Raw genomic sequence first — 15,955 nt, forward strand, 5'->3', positions numbered from 1 at the left:
TTGAAACTGATACTCCAACACTTTGTCCACCTGGTGCAAAGAGCTGACTCATTGGAAAAGACCCTGATGCTGGGAAAGATTGAAGGCAGGAGGAGAAGGGGATGACAGAGGATGAGATGGTTGGATGGCATCACCGACTCAATGGACATGAGTTTGAGTAAACTCCGGGAGTTGGTGATAGACAGGGAGGACTGGCATGCTGCAGTCCAGGGGGTCACAAAGAGTAGGACACAAATGAGCGACTGAACTGAAGTGTCTAAAACCTTATTACATATAAAAGTAAAGGGTGGCAGAATCACAGTCCCCAAAGAGGTATATCCTAATCCTTGGATCTGCGAACATGCTATGGTAATGGCAAAGGGACTTTGCCGATGTGATTAATGGTCCAGTCCCTGCAATGGGGAGATTATCCAAGGCTTTCCACGCAGGCTCCCATCTTTTCACGTCAGTCCTTGAAAGTGAGACCCTTTCCTGGCTTTGGTTGGAGAGAAGTATGTGAAGACAGAGAATCGGAGGGAGGCAGTGTTGTCGGCTTTGAAGATGGAGGAGAGGGGCCACGAGCCAAAGAAGGGAGTTTCACTTCCTTCACTCACCACTGGATTCTCCCCTGGAACCTCCAGCAACAGTGGAGCCCTTCCTAAACCTGCATTTCAGCCCAGAGACCCCTGCCCAACCTCTCACCTACAAAATTAAAGACAATTAATGATATTATTTCAGCACTGAGGGGTGTGGTAATCAGTTACAGTAGCACTAGGAAAAGTAATACATGGAGGCGATTTTTTTATTACTTTTTCGTTTCTTCTCCTTTTTTTTTTAAAAAAGGAGAAACACATATAAATTGTGTCAAGGAAAAAGTGATTATAACTGAAACACATGAAATCCAGGCTATTTGAGGAATAAAGAAGAAATGGGGCATGAAAGTCTTGGGGGATATATGGTATTTTTATTCCATTTCTCAAAGAGCAAGGAAGGAAGTGGTTCTATTTCTTGTTACAAAAAAGAGACCAGATAAGGGGCAGATGTGGACTCCATATAAGAAATAACATCAATGGATCCAATCTGCTTCAGAAAATAGTGGGTGCCTCCCTGAGGAAAAAAGATTATCATTGGCTGAAGACCTCTAACACTAAATAGATAAGACTAGGATTGGAATTCTGACTCAGCTACTAAGCTGCTTCTGACCTTGAACAAATTACTTAACCTCTAACCTTCAGTGTGCTCATTTCAAACCGAGATGTAATATCAACCTTGCAGGGTCACTGTGATGATAACTAGAGAGAAGGTCAAGTGGAGAGCCAGCTTCTGGTACATAATAAGTGAACAATAAATGGGAGCTATTACCACTGTTATTACACAGCACGTGCAGTGATCTCTGTAGATGACAGCTAACGCCTGAGGTCTTATAATTTATTGTTAGCTTGACCTTCATTTAGTATGTGTGGCAGGAACCATTTTCCTGTCCTTTGCACAGTTACTACCCAGGCCTGCAGAGGAGGACGTTCCCCGATTGGTCCTGAGAAGGAAAGTACTGCTGCTCTCTTCGCCTTTCACTTTCGGGGGAGGAGGAGGGACAGCTGATGACACAAGGGGGAGACACTGACGCTGGGTGGCTAGTCCTTTCCCTTTCTTTCTGAGATGTGCTGTGACTTTTCTCCTGCTCTTGTCCTCCCGGTGGCCGACATTTGTGGGATAAGTGTGGACTTTGGTTCAAGTGAGGCATTATGTGTCCAATACATTCAGGTGACTACTGAACATTTGAAATGCGACTCATCTTTATTAACAAGTCCGCAACAGATGGTAAAGAGCATGCAAAAATAAAAACAAAACAGCAAAAACAAAAATGTGGAAATATCTCGCTCATATTTTTATGGGCTTCCCTGGTAGCTCGGATGGTAAAGAATCTGATTGCAATGCAGGAGACCTGGGTTGAAATGGTAACATTTAGGACAATTTCACCTATTTTGTGTCACCTTTTTTAAATGTGACTACTAGAACTTCTCAAATTCCACAGGTGGTTCACATCACCATTCTACTGGGCAGCACTAACCCAGAGGCCACCACTTGGGGTCCCATGGGTGGGAATCAAGGTGGGAGGCAGCACTCTTGAGGACGCACTCATGCTCTCCAAATAAAATATCCTCGTGTTTGGCAGGGATGTCTAAAGATCTGGGCAGGGAGCAAGTACGAGGAAGGCTGAATGTATAAAATCAACCATGCTTGCTACTCCAACCCTCCCAACAATAAAGTAACTGATCTTCATCTGGCTGATCCCTCTGACTCTTAACTGACCGTAACTTTGGAAGACGAGACACTATTTACTGCTCTTTCCCCATCAAGCCCCAAATATATGATGGAAATACTTCAATTCAGACAAGCACAAAGCAAAGGTAACAGTCTTCTCGTGGTCCTTAGGGGCACAGAATTCAAAACCATTTATGTTGATTTCAGTTGAGAGATCTATTGAGGGTGATTTTCAGCAGAAACAAACACCGGCATGAGTGGCAAAGCTCCCTAGAGAAAGGTTTCTGAGACAAGTGGGATTTCATAGAATAAAAGACAGCAACAGTAGCCACTGGGACACAACTGAGAGGAACGCAGAGCTTAAATGGGGAAATGGAAATTAGGTAGGCAGAGTAACTGCAGACGGGGCCATGTGAAATAAATCAGCCTCAGAGAGGAGATAAGGTGGATGCTTTTTCTTTCCTCCATGGAGAACACACATCACAGTTAACCTCTTGATGGGAGACCTACCCAACCAATCTCTGGATAAGCCTGATATGCTGGCAAAGTTAAACCCAGTGGGGGGTTTTTCTGTCGACTCCCCTTCGCTCTCACCCCACCAGGCCTCTTCCATGCTCTCCAGCCTTCTAGGAATGTGTGTCTGGATTGAACTCGGAACAAGATTTTGCTTGGCTCTTTCAGAGCTGGTGATTTGCTTGAGTTTTCTAAATTACAAGGTCATGGAGTTGAGGTTGATACTGTTTTAATTTTTTTCTCTTTTTCTTTTAGAGTTTTTAAAATGCAATGCATGGAAAACTTGGGGCAGGATTAATTTAACTTCAGATTTGCTGAAGAAGCTACTCCTAGAGTGAAAGAAGGTATATTCTGCTGAAAGAACCTGATTTATCACCCAGACACTTGACGTAGCCCTCTCTGTAAAACTAAGCAGAAACCAGGAAAACCATCTCTGAACTTTACTTTTGTTGAATTTACGAATTTTGGATTTCGATGGAATTGAACTTGAACTAAAAGGGCAAGTGGATTTGATTTTAAGGATGTCAATTTCTCCCTGGGAATTTAATCACGGGAATTTAAATTTGGGTCATTTTAAAGTTGCTGACCTGTAACACTTGGCCTATTTCTACTCTCATTTAAGCTCGTGGCTTAACTTAAAACTTGTGATGAGTTTTAATCTTCAGTTCAGTTAGGCAAAAATCTGAGATGGGAAACAGAACAGAGAGTGAATTTTTAGCCTCGTCCACAGGAAGGTGGAGGAGGGTCTCTTCTGACCTAGGCTGGAGTTTTCTACAACAGGTTGCACTGCCACGACTGGTCCCAGGAGGATGCACCACAGGACTCACAGGGACGGGAGGAGTGGCCTCAGGGAGTGGGCGTGGCAGGGCAGGTAACAGCACCAGGTCCCCACAGACTCTGGACTCCTTTCTCCCCTCACTGGCAAGAGGTTTCATTATCAAGCCGAATTAATTAAGCAAGCCAAAAGTCCCCTGTCCTCTCCTCATCTTTCCATTATGAGGAGAAAATTTCCACTCTAACCAAAACTATAGCAAGCGCACCGTGGGCATCCCTCTCCCCTCTCCTGACTCCTCCCCACTGGATGAGAGCAGACTTCAGAGCCACAGGTTAATGTCCCAACCCCAGTCTGCCCTGCCTGTCAGGGCACACCCATCCTTAGCTTCCTTCTAGAATGACTTTCTGCAGCCGTTCTTAACAAGCCAAGTTTCAAACAAGTGTGAACTTTCATGAAAGACAGACTACTGGACTGCAGATCCAGGCCATGTTCCCCAATTCCAGCTCTTCCAACAGTATTTATTTATTGTTGATAATCATTTTCATTCTCCTGAGTAAAGAAAGAGTGGAGCCATTTTTAATCATGACCCTCAAACTACTGCATTCAAGTCCTGGAAAAATCAATCACCTCTTCTCTAAAGCGAAATCCTGGCCTGGGAATGAAACTGAGAAAGAGGTGAATGTATGCCTCTCCCAGAGAACTCTCTGCTAAGCTTGATTAATATTAAAAAATGTATATGTTTGCTAAAAAAATTATAAAAGCTAAACTTTGTAGAAGGAAAAGATATATTGCAAGCTCAAAAATTCATAGAGTGTTATCATGACATTACCATGCACACATTCCCTTTACATTTTCAAGTTCTTTCTGACACCTCTACATTTGGAAAGCTGATTAGGAATTACACTATTTTGAGGAACTGAACTATAAGACAATCCTTTAGGCACTGACCAGACATATCTTCATTATTTTTTGTATTACACATATTTAGGAAGTTGAAATGCTCTTTCATATGGGCACCGGATGGCTGTGGTTTTGAAAAGAATAACTTATAACTGGTTCTCAAAGTGTGGGCCACAAACTACAAAGGTCTATGACTCTTCAAGAGTGACCTTGTGAACAAGGTCAAAATTATTTTGATAATGACATGAAAACATTATTTACCTTTTTCGCCATGTTGACACTTAGATGATGGTAAAAAAGCAATGGTGGATAAAACTATGGGGACTTAGCACAATCAAGGGAGTGGCACCAAGCTGTCCTAAGAGTCACTGGGCTCTCTACTGGTATTTTCATTTGAGAATGTTCTTGATGAAGGAGTAAAAATAATTCATTAAATCTCAACCACTGAATGCATTATCTTCGAAGGACTGAGAGATACACATAAAATGCCTCACTGTGTACTGAAATATAATAAAGAAAAAGTGTTTGAATGACTCTCTCAGTCATGAAGAGGTGAAGTAGCTGCTCTGGCATACATTACCATTTGTGCTTGAAAGAACGACTTAATAGACAAATTATGGCTATTCAGACTTGAATATTTGCCAAACATTTTCTCCAACGTGAACAAAGTGAGCCTGTCACTTCAAGAAAAATAACTCACAGTATTTGTTGCCAATGACACAACTTAAGCTTTCAAGCAAAAATCGGAATTTTGGAAAACATGTACCCACAACTGTGAGCGTGACAGCTTCCCAATGCTTAAAGACTCACTGGATGAGATGAGTGTTCAGAATAATCCATGTGATTTTGTTGATGATATATAAGGCTCTGTATCAACATTTGGATGATTTGCATAACTCAGTGAGCCAATTTTCCAAATGCTTAATGCATTATATTCCAAATCATACACGGGTAAAAGAGCCATTCAAAGTGCGATCTAGAACAACAGTCTTAGTATAACGGAGCACAGAGATACCAAGGATAGGGGTTCTGATTCTACACTACAACTAGCCTGTAAGAATCTATCATGAGTTTATTGTGGCAAGAACACTCAGAATTAGACCACAGGCCATTAAAGCACACCTCCCTTTTCTAACCTTGTATCTGTGTAAGGCTGAAAACTTCATCTTCTTCAACCCAAACAACAAAAGCTGAACACAAAAGCAAACATGAGAACCTAGCTGTGTTCTGTTAACATTAAGCCAGACATGCAACTGTAAAATGATGTCACGCTTTCATTTTGTGTGTGTGTGAAATACTCTCTTTCTATTTTCCATTAAGAGATGCTATTACCATCAACCTATAAATGGATCTATTATTGGTAGTCTTAAGTGAATTAAACATATATTTTTAAAATATGTTGGTTTTAATTTCTAATATGATAAATATCAACAGATATTACATAAACAAAGGTTGTTTAGGATCTTCAATAACTGCTAAGAATAATAAGGCGTTCACAAATTAAAAGATGTAAAAACTGTCCATCTATGATTATAACTATTTTAACAACCACTTTAAGGAGTATCTGTTTTTATACTGTGCTAGATACCTGGAGCTTTGGAGATAAAAGGCAACATCGTTCCCGTCAACGAATTTCTAATTTCATAGGGAGAGTAATTCTCAATTACTATAATTTTACTGTAAAGAAAAAAACTCTTAATTTTAAGTTTCTTATAGGCATGTCTTTTATGTCTTGATGTCTCCAATGGCAACTAATAGAGTATACGGCACACAATAATGCCTAAATACTTAATAAATCTGTATAGCATGCATTTGACTGATGCATCAGAAAGTCATCTATCATGCCATGCAATCAGGAAATATGCATTACCTAAACATTTTTACACAGATTTCTGACACCAATTTTCATTATGGTGAAAAATGCACTCCCATTCTTAGTTAACAGATGGCATTAGCACTGGAAAGATCCTGAAGTTATAGCTACAATGCAGCCTTTTGCTTGTGACTTAAACTTCTGAAGTAAAATTTATTTTTAGATCATATCAGGGTTTTTAAGATAAATCTATTTTTCTAGATTTTTACAGCAATTAGTCTAGACAATGGGAGGAAATAGTAGCTTAGTTCAAGAATCTAAATAGTCTTATGAACAAGAGATGGCCTCATGCCGTTTCCACAGCTTCAGAAGGCAGAACCAGAAAGTGGGCAACGTAAGAAGAGAAAGAAAGATTCCTTATGTGTATGTGAGTGTGTGTGTGTGTGTGTGTGTGTGTAAATAAATATAGAAGCAGAGGTAGTGGCTTAATTAACAATAGAAACGATGCTCAAGGTAAGAGGTCAGACTAAAGAGGTTCTCAAGAATTTTTCTGCTCTAACCCAAAGGAGATACATTTCCCAAATGAACAAACTGGTAGAAGCTGAAACCTCGGATGCACACGGGTGGGGAGCGGGTGGTAAACGCCTACCCAATCCAGTCTGAGAAGCAGTGGGCAGGACACTAGAAGGCACTTTTAATTCTGTGATTACCGAGCTTTAAAAGAAGGATTCGGCAAACTCCAGAAGAGCACTTCCTAAATAGGAGGAGTATTTTCCACATCCTTATTTTTGGATGTAGCTCTACCAGCAAACGAGAGTGAGCACTGAGCACAGAACACAAAGGCTGGAATTACATGCAAGTGCTCCCTTTTATTAGAGGAGGCAATGGCACCCCACTCCAGTACTCTTGCCTGGAAAATCCCATGGACGCAGGAGCCTGGTGGGCTGCAGTCCATAGGGTCGTGAAGAGTCAGACATGACTGAGTGACTTCACTGTCACTTTTCACTTTCACGCATTGGAGAAGGAAATGGCAAACCACTCCAGTGTTCTTGCCTGGAGAATCCCAGGGACAGGGGAGCCTGGTGGGCTGCCATCTATGGGGTCGCACAGAGTCGGACACGACTGAAGCGACTTAGCAGCAGCAGCAGCCCCCTTCTATAATCACATCATGTCTGAACCAAGCAAATGGTGTTCTGACCTGCTTTTCAGCTTTGCTGACCATTTTCCTGGATTTCTAACCCACTAACTCGTTCTCTGGCCCTTCTATAAAAATGTTTCTAATTACTGATTTGGAAAAGCAATATGAGAGCAACCCTAACCTGACTCAACTGGAAAGCGGCAATTGAGAACTAGAGCCAATGCACTTGAAATATTTGTATTCTTTTCCCTTCTGCATATTCATCACCTCGAATGTCATGCAAATTCAATCTTAGCCTACATGACATAATGTTGTTTTGTGAATATTTTCCCCAGAATGTCTATGAATTCTGCTAGCGCAAGCGACTATTATTATGAAGGCAAAGTGCCTTAGCAGGCTTATTTCATCACAGAATGGGTATGAAATTCAGGCTTTGGGGATATTCCTCAGTGAATTCCAGTATCTGAATACATGTTAGGCCCTCTAGCAGGAGTTCACCAGTTCTTTCCAAAAGTTTGGCTCTGAATTAAACGTGGGTGCACATTTGAAAACTGCACACTATATATGAGTAACATACACTTATTTTACATTTTTTACATCATGTACAAGCTGTGGCAACATCTGGTGTTTTGCAAACTTGGCCACATCCAGCCGCATTTCCTTTTCCAAATGTGTCCTCTGACGTGTGAGGGTTGTATTTCAACATGAATTTTATACCCTCTCTCTCTAGGACAGCATTGTGTGATATCAAAGATGCACTGCACCTAAACTTTGTATTTGCCCTCTCTGAATGGAAAACTTAGAGCTTGCCAATTAATAAACCAAGAATAGACATAAAGCTAAAGACAGCAAATTAATGTGGCTGTCTTACTTTTCTATAGCTTGACTTAGTAGGAAACCACCTCTTGACACATTCTACAGCAAAATATCTTGCTGAGAATTAACACCATCTGGGCTAAGAGAAAACAACACCACAATTAACTGACTCGATCCCAACTGGGTTAGCTATGCATCTTTTCCTCGGAAAAAGTGCACATATGCCCACAGACAACTGGGTCATATATTTTCTCGTGGTTGGAGGGTATCTTTAAGAAACTAAGGCGATGAGAATGTGCTGTAACTTAAAATCGTCTGACTTAAACATAAATAACAATCTGAGTAGACTCTGCATCTAAATCCTAGGTTTGCTTGCTGTTGCTAAGTCGCTTCAATCGTGTCCGGCTCTATGTGACCCCATAGACAGCAGCCCATGAGGCTCCCCTGTCCCTGGGATTCTCCAGGCAAGAACACTGGAGTGGGTAGGTTTGCTTAACCATGAGCAAATAACCGCTGTTGGAAAGTCTAGGCTGTTTATCCACCCCTACACCCGTGCTCACAATTAGAACATGGCCTTGGCTGGCTATGCTAGGCTTTGTCTCTGCCCTTAGACAAAATACATAAAACCTTCTTCAGCCTGGGCCACTCCATCTTCCTGGCCAGTCTGTTCACTTGTAGAGCTCCTTCAGCTGGTTCACAGGTCCCACCCAGCTCTGGAGCCATTTTCCTTTCTCAGCCCTTTCCCTCCAAAACACACTTCCAGCATTGCTAGTACGTAATTAGACTCCAACTTCTTCTCACCCTTGGAGATTTATCCACCATTTGCTGGACTCTCGTCTTTTCCCAGACATTGCGAGGCTCCGGCCCGGCCTTCCTCATTTACTTAGCCCTGCTCTGGAAAAATCCATTCCATGACAGGCTGCTCCGCTTGGACTGAAAATGCCTGGGGCTCTCTGGCCCTACTTTTCCCCCACAGTTGCTACAAAGGCTCCAGGTCCCTTGACTCTAGCTATTTGTTCTACTTCTTAGAAATAGTCTACTTCAGTACTTAAGAGCAAAGAGCCTGCAACAAGCCTCCCTGAGTTCAAATCATAGCTCCTCTATTACCATATTAACCTTGTTAAACCTCAATTTCATTTCCTCACCTATTCAAATCAGGGTAATGCTATTATCTATTTCATAAATTCCAATTACAGCCTTTGCCCTAAGGAGGCAAAAGTCTAACAGAGATTCCTGAGGCTAAACCAAGGAGCTGAGAAGTGGCAGGTCCAAAGTTCAAAGCCTTGTAACTCTACACGTGTGCTCTTTTCAGATATATCATGTTAAATCCTTTTATAACCATCCTTGCTTTTTTCTTAACAACAACAAAAATGATTATCTCCTTTTCACGGTATTGGTTATAAAATTTCAAACCAAGTTATTAACTGAATTAATTGAGTTATAATAAGGAAATGGAGTCCTTGGTTACCCACAACTATTAATCTAGCAAAGCAGCTAAAACTAGCATTTCTAGTAGATGTTTGAACCTCCACCTGTGCCAATCTCCAAATGAATGACTTGGATTCTTAGACTCTACGCTCAGTTTTCAGGATAACATGAACTACAGTAAAAATACACGAGGTAGGGTCCTGGGCAGACTGGGCAACTTGGTAAAAAGAGAAGGTAGCAGCAAAGACGGGAGAGAAAGTGAAAGGAAGTCCCAAAGATGATGCTGTTTAGATCTGAGACCAACAGTCAGATTTTCTAGGAGAGACAATGCCCCATGTCCAAGCAATGAGAAATTCACATTTGTGGTAAGCAGGGGAGTCTGGGTGAGAGGGGCAAGAGGGGAGGGGAAGGACCTACACTGTCTATTTCTGTGAAAGTCTACATTGTTGAAGGAGCGACAGCAGGACTTAGAATCCAGTTAAAATTGCTCACATAGACACAGAACGGACATTGGAAAATGCCACACAGACTCCAGGCAATTCTACCAGCCGGTCACGTCCTAAGTGTTATTAATGCGAAAATTTTTTAAGATCTTGATTTTCAATGCAGCAAGTTATTAGCCTGGCTCTGAATGCAGGAAACATGGGCTTGGCCCTGGAGGTTCTTTCCACTTGTCAGTTGGAAAGAAGAGGATGGAGCATTTAGTATAAAATGACATATTATGAGAACAACTATAATATGAACAAAATGGATGTGCAAATTACAACCGTCAAGCCTGATTTAGACTACCTGTACAATTATGATAGAGGAAAATGACCTCCCAATGAACATACGTCATGCTCAGCAGAAAACGAAACCACCAACCACGTAAGTATTCCTCTTTTCAAGAAAGGAAACAAAAACAAATTGACAGACTGGAAGGGCAATTTCCATTTCTTCTAAAATGGCCAGTCTACGTGAAGCTATCTTTGGTTACCTTGGTCACAGCTTTTGGAGAAAAGGTCACTGCGTCCACCACAGTGATGAGGTCGCCTGGGAGGAGGCGATCGAAGTACTTCATGCAGACATCATAGGCGTGCAGCCACTCTTGGGGGGACGCCGGGACTTGTTTAACGAGGTGAGGGTCTCCAGTCCAGAACAGCTTCTGTAACCAAATGGTGTACAGAGAGCTTGGGGAAAGCATGCGGCCATCCTTTCCAGGGATTTTGGGAACAAGTTTGGAAATGGATAAGATATTCTGACTTGAAAGGATTGGCTCCAATGCCTCAAGGGGATTCATGTTTTCATCAGTCAGCTTTTTGTAATCAAGACCTATTGGAAAGGCAAGAAAAAGAGAGAGTAGTTCATTCCAACATAAACATACAGGAACTTTCAAACCCACACAGGGCCTCTCTGCATGGTTGAATGAAAAGATTCAGTTCCATCAGACAGCTTCGTTTGTCACTGAGATAAAACTGAAAATCTGAGTTCCAATCCCTGCCTGCAGCTTGGCCAACTGTGCAGCCCTCAACAGGTCACTCTGTGAGTCCCAGCATCCTCACGCGTACCCTGGACCTGGCAACATCTCCTCTCTTCCTCAGTGCCCCACAGCACCTACATGCTCTTCCAACAGCTCTCTCACCAAACTGCACCAGGTTCATCTGTCATCCAGCAGACATCTCATCAACTACCTAAAGGCAGGGATTGAACCTCACTCCTTTTCCTCTGTGTCTGGTCCAGGGTCGAATTCAGTTACTCAGTAAACCACTGATAAACTGAAGTAAATTCTCACAATCGTTATGAATAGCAGATGAAAGTACCTTATAAATTATAAAGGCTCCCCAGGTGGCTCAGATGGTAAAGAATCTGCCTGCAATGCAGGAGACCCGGGTTCAGTAAATTATAAAATTTCATACGGATTTGAGAGATTTTAATGTAGTTAATTTCTTTTCTTTTTTTCCTCTTTTTCTCTCCCTATCTTTAATTGCATACCTTCTGGTTAACCTCTTAGTTATGAGCATAAAGACAAATAGACACCATTCTACAGATTTCCACAATTCATTAAAGATTCTAAAGCTCTTATTTTAAAGGCTTCATACATTCCTTAAACACATAGGTTCCACTGAAGTAAAATTCTGCTAAACGGCCTATTTTAAAGTGTCTCAACCTTGTCATTTATATAGATAAAATATAAACAATGGGAGTAGGGGAAAAAAGACCTCAAGAACTTTGGATTTGAATACCAGGCCTTCTGTAAGTCACTGTGTGACCTAACTTTCTCTAATATTTAAGTCTCTCAACAGTAAGTAAAGGAGCTAGGGAGATAACTAAAGTCAATTAGCATCAAAATACTGAGGTTTCACAGTCATGCCAGCCACGGTGCAAGAACACGATCATGTACCAAACACGAAGTCCGAGACTGAATTTAAAGAATGAATTCAGGCAGGAATATGATCATCTTACCTGATGCCACTACCTTAAATTTCTTCAGTAGCCGAACATGGGTTTCCGGTTTAATGGCGTACTTCCCGAAATCCGCAGAGCCACAGCTCTCCAGCAGAGTGAAATAGTACAGCAGCCTTTCGTGATCAAAACCACCAATCGTAGGGTAAATATACTTGACCATGTGTTTGTGAAAGCCTTCAGGGTCGGTCTTCAATGTCTCAAAGAGATGAAGGGACTGGGCGCGGTTTTCAATTTCTCCTGTGGACAAACTGATATTAAGAGACAAATTGTGTTAAGATTGGTAAGATTTGGTTCCATTTTTTTTTTAAGTGCCCTTTTTTTGGAAACCTAGGAAGAAAGGCTGCTGCTGCTGCTGCTAAGTTACTTCATTCGTGTCTGACTCTGTGCGACCCCATACACGGCAGCCCACCAGGCTCCCCCCTCCCTGGGATACTCCAGGCAAGAACACCGGAGTGGGTTGCCATGTCCTTCTCCAATGCATGAAAATGAAAAGTGAAAGTGAAGTCGCTCAGTCGTGTCGGACTCTTAGCGACCCCATGGACTGCAGCCCACCAGGCTCCTCCGTCCACGGGATTTTCCAGGCAAGAGTACTGGAGTGGGGTGCCATTGCCTTCTCCAGGAAGAAAGACTACTTCTCACGAATTCCTTCTTGCTGCCTAATCAAACGCAATAGTAGCACTTGTTTCTGGTACAGGGCAGGTCATTTCCACTTCAAATGGTACTACAGGATTTTCACATTATCTCATGTGGGTCTAAAGTAACCCTAGAAAGAGATATTATTTCACATTCTGCAGCAGAGAGCAGCCCAGTGTTTACTAGCTAGGAAATGAACCCAGATCTGTCACCTTCCACTATGCATTATTTATTCATGTCATAAGAAAAAAGGTAAAACTTGAGCTTCATTATAGAAATGTAAACAAACTTATTATTTCAGGAATTTAGGAAAAAGCGAGGTGAAGAAAAACGCCCAACTTTCTGGCGTAAATTTTATATTCAAGAGGCTAGAACTGATATTCAGAAGACATAACCTTGATACTGTGTTCAAACAGAATAAAAATAGGAAAGAAGAGATACTTGCACTTGAATTGTCTGTAGTAAAGAAGCCACTTGAAAAAAGCACATATCTTAATGTTTCAATCTTGACTTAAATGTTTTTGTAATGTAATTTATTAAAAGTCATTTAATGTCAAACTGTTGAAAACAATTTTAAGGGGTTTTGTTTGGTTAATCAGTTTGTGTTAAGTGGGTGATGGAGAGGGCTGAATTTTGGTATCACACTTTCCTCTGGACAGAACACAGTGCCTCCTGCCCAGTTTAATCCCGACATCCCACAAAGGAAGAGCTTCAAGCTTTCTAACTGTAAGAGGTCTCCAGGCAGCCCTGGGCTCTAATGCAAACACCCAGCTTCCAGAGTTCATAGTAGCAGCAAAAAAAGAACCTGGGAGCAGAGAATGAGACCTGGAGCATGAAGAGAGACCTCAAGCAGGATAAAAGTTAGGCTTTATATAGTTTAAAAGCAACTCCTCTGAAATACAACATTCTATTCATTGGAATTCCCTCTTTTAGCAAGTGCCAAGACATGTTTTTGTTTTATGTAAATAAAGTTAACACACAATATACTTTAACATCTGTATGAGGGTGTGATAATACTTGGGATAATGGCAGCAATCTATAAAGTCAAAATATCAAGCAATTCCAAAATGCGTTTTTAACTTTCAGTTCAAGAGAAATCCTATTTTTCTATTAAGATACAATTCAAACATTTGCAAAAATATCCCTCTCTATAAAAATGCCCCACAGTTTCCTTCTATTCATAACATGCTTTAACTATTTACTAGTCTGCCTGTCCCACATAGACTATGTACCTCTTGATGGCAAAAATGACACCACATCTTCTTTAGCTTTAGTTTCTCAGTACCAAGCACCAGCGTGTGGTACGAAGGAAACACTCGACATGTGCCTTGAATGCCAAATAGATGGGAGGATGAACAAAAACTTAGGTGTCCTCTACAGATAAGAGACCTGTGCTCAGCACCAGGGAGGGTATCAAGATTTACAACACAGAGCTCTCAGCTAGCAGTGTGAAAATCCAGTTGCATTCTAAATAATTAAACAACAATGCACAATAATGGTGTGGGCTAACAAAGGACATGCAATTATATCCCAATCAAGATGAGAACCACTTGTAGACATAGAGAACAGAATGGTAGACAGAGCAGGGGAAGGAAAGGGTGGGATGAATTGAAAGAGTAGCACTGAAATATATATATACCATTTGTAAAATAGATAGCTAGTGGGAAACTGCCATATAATACAAGGAGCTGAACCTGGTGCTCTGCGACAACCGAGGGGGTGGGTGGGAGGCGACATATGTATACTTATGATTAATTCACAGTGATGTATGGCAGAAACCAACACAACACTGAAAAGCAATTATCCTTCAATTAAAAAAAAATAAATAAAAGGGTAAGGCCACTAAAGATATAATTTCAGAGGAGGTAGATATCAATGACAACAGGTTTATTGAAAGAAGTGCTTGAAGTTGGTATTGTAGAAGGGAATGAAGCAGAAATAATATGAACCAAAGTATCAAGACAAGAGAGCACAAGGTCTGTATAGGAAAGAGTATAAATGGATGGCTAGTCCGAAACTCTTCTGGATCCTACAACTATTCAAAGTGTGCAAGGCCATCTCTGAAATACACAGGCATGCCTCGTTTTACTGTGCTTTCCTTTACTATACTTCACAGATACTTGGTTTTTTTTTTTTTTTAAGACAAATCAAAGCTTGGTGGCAGCCCTGCATCATACAAGACGACTGGTGTCATTTTCCCAAGAGCATTTGCTAATTTCGTGTCTCTGTGTCACATTTTGGTAATTCTCGCAATATTTCAAACTTTGTCATTATTATTATATTTGTTATGGTGATCTGTGATCAGTGATCTTTGATGTGACTATTGCAATTATTTTGGAATTTTTAAGCAATGAAATATCTTTTAATTAAGGTCTGCACGTTTTTTAGATGTAATTATTTTTGCACACTTACAGACTACAATACAGTGTAAAAGTAACTTTTATATGCACTGTGAAACAAAAATTCATGGACTAGCTGTATTGTGATATTGGCTTTATTGCAGTGATCTGTAACCACAACTGCAATATCTCCAAGGTACGCCTGTACTATACACCCAGTGGTGTATGAAAGTCACAGAATTTCTGATGTTCCTTTGTAATTTGCTAAGTGAAGTCTGAAAACAATGCAGTGAAGAAGTAAATAAGAAGCTGTGTCATCCTGTTAAGATGATTCATACTCACAAAGATTTGCAAGCAGAACATGCTCGATGGAAGGAAAAAAGAAAAAAAAACCTTGTACCTGTTACACTGATAACTGTGCCAGACAAGTGGAATCTGGGTAATTACCAACTTGAGAGTGAAAGTATTAGTCACTCTGTCGTGTCCAACTCTTTGTGACCCCATGGACTGTAGCCTGTCATGTTCCTTTGTCTGTGGGATTCTCCAGGCAAGAATACTGGAGTGGGTTGCCATTTCCTTCTCTAGGAGATCTTCCCGACCCAGGGATTGAACCCAGATCTCCTGCGCTGCAGGCAGATTCTTTACCATCTGAGCCACCAAGCAAGCCCAATTACCAACTTCCAGATGAGAACTGTCATTAGAGACAAGTGACCTGCCTAAGACCAAGTATCCAGATCTGTCGGGACTCTGTGTGGATGGGTCTGCTCACCTTGTCACAAAGCAGCCACCAATCCATGGGCTCCAGCACCTGTACTGATAACCATTTCAAAAACAGGATTCTTTCTCTAACACAGACATTAGTTCTCTCTCCCAGTGGCAAAAATCTAAGAGTTCTCCTGTCATACTTCATTCCT

General features: G+C 41.2%; 1 protein-coding gene across 2 annotated transcripts in view; it reads right to left on the reverse strand.

The window, feature by feature from the left end:
* NBAS (NBAS subunit of NRZ tethering complex) overlaps positions 1-15,955 on the reverse strand; it is a 329,480-nt gene that overhangs the window by 79,870 nt on the left and 233,655 nt on the right. For both annotated transcript variants that reach the window (XM_005891040.3, XM_070379139.1), the window contains 2 exons: positions 12,067-12,317; positions 10,601-10,935 (listed from right to left, as the gene is read on the reverse strand). In XM_005891040.3, the coding sequence (XP_005891102.2) occupies positions 10,601-10,935; positions 12,067-12,317 (586 nt within the window). The remainder of the gene's footprint in view (positions 1-10,600; positions 10,936-12,066; positions 12,318-15,955) is intronic.

Source organism: Bos mutus, chromosome 11 (genome assembly GCF_027580195.1).
Source record: "Bos mutus isolate GX-2022 chromosome 11, NWIPB_WYAK_1.1, whole genome shotgun sequence".
Classification (NCBI taxonomy): Eukaryota; Metazoa; Chordata; class Mammalia; order Artiodactyla; family Bovidae; genus Bos; species Bos mutus.